This window comes from Brassica napus, chromosome C8 (assembly GCF_020379485.1).
Source record: "Brassica napus cultivar Da-Ae chromosome C8, Da-Ae, whole genome shotgun sequence".
In the NCBI taxonomy this organism is placed as follows: domain Eukaryota; kingdom Viridiplantae; phylum Streptophyta; class Magnoliopsida; order Brassicales; family Brassicaceae; genus Brassica; species Brassica napus.
The window spans coordinates 13,852,497-13,856,152 of NC_063451.1; the positions used below are offsets into that span (position 1 = coordinate 13,852,497).

The 3,656-nt window shown below is 40.8% G+C and overlaps 1 protein-coding gene across 1 annotated transcript; it reads right to left on the reverse strand.

The window, feature by feature from the left end:
* Positions 1–1,074: 1,074 nt before the first annotated feature.
* On the reverse strand, positions 1,075–2,644 carry LOC111208917. Its single transcript, XM_022708576.1, has 2 exons — positions 2,411–2,644; positions 1,075–2,325 (listed from the first exon to the last, which is right to left on the reverse strand). The coding sequence occupies exons 1-2, from the start codon at positions 2,642–2,644 to the stop codon at positions 1,075–1,077; spliced, it is 1,485 nt and encodes a 494-aa protein (XP_022564297.1).
* Between the last annotated feature and the right edge of the window lie 1,012 nt (positions 2,645–3,656).

The window sequence follows — 3,656 nt, forward strand, 5'->3', positions numbered from 1 at the left end:
CGTTCCTATAAATATTGATATTTGTGATTTGCTTTTTTTTTACGGATATTGCATTTTTGTATTTGATTTGCTTCGTAGAGTAACGGATATCCGGATTTTTTTGGTTCGAATTAAAATGGATAACAAATTGAATCAAAATTTATGAATAATTTGTCCAGCTCTATTCGTGAATAGTAAAAATAACGTAAAAAAGACCATGCATGTGAGTTTTATATTAAAAAAACGTAAAGTACATAGTGTGAACATATTTATGTAGAGTTTGGCTGAGAAGCTCTTTATATGTGACATGTGTCCATTTTAGTGTGAACGCATTTATTACAATACTTCTACACATGACAAGTGTCCAGTTTAGTGTGAATGCATTTATTACAATGTTTCTCTTTTAATATATAAGATCTCCTATTGGGTACAGTACCCAATGAACGATCTTCTGTGTATGTGTTTGGTTTAAGGAGACCAAACACAGTATCTTGCTTGCTGTGTATACCACAGACACAAAGCCCTTATTTGTACCACTTAACCACAATGCACCAATGATCCAACGACCATACCTATGAACTAAGACATGATCGACCCACATTGCTATTCCATAATGTACCTCTGTTCTCTTAAACTTATAAGTAAAGCAGTTCCGACAGAGCCAAAGATTACAACTAAAAATACAAATCAAACCAAAGCAAACTGACACGAGAATATTGGTGATACCATAATCCCTCCTTCTCCCACAAGCACTCAAACATACTTCAATACAATCAAAACCCGTGAGAGAACAAAATGTGACTAAGAGTTCGAAGTGAAACTCATACCAGCAGACGGGAACACCAATTTTATTCCATTTCTTAACCAAAATAAAGAACAAATCAGACAGCCATAAAATCCAGAATAAAGAAAAGACCAGAACAAACTTTAAACCATATAGAAATAAACTGCTCATAGAGCTTATCGAACTCATTAAAAACTTAATACGCTCTCCATAAGACAAACTCTGCTGACCTAAAAGCAATGCTAGATGCACTTGATCCATAAAACTTAATGTTTTTGCAAACCATTTGTCGGGTTTGAAGTACCCTTACCCTACAATGTTTTGGAGTTTTCGCCATATCGACTCCCAGTTTTAGCAACGCCTCTTTTGCGTGGAGAGACAAGAGCATTCGAAATCCTCTTCTTGTTGCTTCCAGCTGTGCTTATCGTTGGTTTAAATTGCCGTTTACGAAGACCTTGTTTCTCTACCGGTTCTCCTAAGACCATCTCTTTCTCCTCTGCACTGATGCCATCCTCCTTCTCCTCCGCGATATCATCTCCCTCTTCCTGTAGAATGGCCTCTCCTTCAGGTTCCTCCTCAGAGAGATCCTGTGGATTATCCATATCAATCCCGTGCTCAAGAAAGGCGGCCCTAATCTTGTCCATTTCCATCACATCTTCATCTGATAATGCCCCCTGATTCTCTACTAAATCCTTGACCTTTTGCAATCCCATCTCTTCTTCCGCAGAATCCAGAATTACCTCTGTTCCTGTCGTCTGGGTTTTTGCGGGCTCCTCCTTGAACTCTTTGGAAGGAGATAACAATAGCTTAGGTAGCTCCTCACGCGTATCCTTCAGCTCTTGTGGGGCTCTTATCTGTTCTGAAGATGATCGAGCACGTCCCTCCTGACTCTCCACTCTTAAATCCTCCCTTCTACCCTGTTTGTAACGAGAGTTCTCTGAAGCTCCACGGTAGTTACCTCGATTGTATGACCTCTTGTTCCCCCGCTCAGCCACCTTTACCCATTTGGACTCAGGCTCCTCAAAAATCTTGCCCTTGCCCTTCCCATAATAGTCCCTGCTATCCCTTTCCTTGTTCTGATAGCTCATATTCCCATTAGCAAGGACCCCACTATAGCTCCGAGCTCTATCATCATGCTTCCCGCCATCAAAATTGCCACCAATCCCATCTCTAGTATCCCGGTTTTGCTCTGGACTCTTATTTGAACTCAACATGCCTAAGGGGCACTTCTCCTCCTTGTGGCATAGACTATAGCAAGTTTTGCAATAACCGAAGAGCTTTTCATATCTCAGCGAGACCGGAGCTTCCTCACCATCATAGAATTCTCCCCCTGTGAAATCCACTATTGTCTCAACACATAGCTCCTTGAACGCATCCACCACCACCTGAACCCTAGCATGGTCCACATCCACTGCTACCGTCCTTCCAATAGCATCACCAATACTCTCAAAGGTGGGAGCAGTCCTGAACTCCAAAGGGACCCCTATAACCTTGACCCAAAGCATGATTTCCGAGGGAAATTGCTGAGCATGCTTTGGTTGCCAACGCGCCAAAGATAACATCTAGTAATTGAAATGGAAAGGTTGCAACTTCAGGATCGTTTCCATATCTTCCTCTCGCTCAAAATCGAACTAAAATCTCCCAAACCCCAAATCTGTGCCCCACAGCCCCATCTTCCAAACTCCAAATCTTCGGAAGGTTTACTAATAACGCCTTCATGTTCTGCTCTTCTGGATTCATACACCTCCCAATCAAAGTTTTGGCGTACCTCTTGATGAGAGCTGAATTGTCGAAATGAAGAACCGATATCTTCAACCTCTTTCGTGTACCCTCTCCTGCCTTTTGGTCACCAGAATTTCCAATCAAAAGACTCTGCGTCATTGAAGCAAGAGAAACAATAGTAAAAGCTTTATTCTTTGTTAGAGTACGCAAGATTGTAAATATAATGCAACACGAATAGAAGCCAAAATCTCTTTTATATTGAACCCACCAAAACATATTTGTACACCAGAAATCTCTCTCTTTAATACAAGATTCTCTGTAATTGATATTATCAATCACAGGCCACCAATTAAAGATCCCTAAAAGCCAAATCCAACTTCCTATTTTCCAAAAGTTAGTGATACGAATCTCTTCTGAGTATTTCCTATCTCGAAGTTAGACCATAATAGTATCAATTCAGAGATCGAGATGGGATTACCTCCAGTTAACTGCGATTTCATCTTGATGATGATGAGAACCGCGGTTGAAATCAAAATCCCATATATTAATATGGTAAATACCCTCGTTTACCACTTTCCTTTTTCCCCCCTTGAGATCGAAACAACAGAGCCAGTGAAGGGACGTATCCAATCCATATGCCCTGTTGAACCTTTGATTGAGATTCGTTCGATCTTAATACCCATAAACTGATCCAAAGCAGATCCCTCGTCACTACCCAATCCCCTTCAACTCGTAACTCTCCTTTTCGAATCATAAGGGCTCTGATCAGATTCCATCGAGCTTCCTTTTCGAACCCTTCATACCTCCTCCTTTTCCTATGTAGATCCAAACCCTTAGAACCATCGTCTCTTGAATCCAAACAATTCCCCGGATCCCAATTTCGAAAAACCATAGAACCCTAGAAACTTTCTGCCGTCGCCATCGCCATCGCCACCGCCACAAGAGCCATCTCGACTCCCCGATTCTAATGTTTGGGAGCATTTTATCTTCCTTATTTATTTATTATTTTTTTTTAAACATTTTCTCTTCCTTATTCATATAATTTTCTTGGTTGCTTTAGATTCATTTCTACTTACAAGATGTCTTATGGTGCCATAGAGTTGATCTAACTATCTAAGACCATGATTAACGGGGAGTTCTTAAGCCGGGGTTCTTATCGGAATATAAGAAC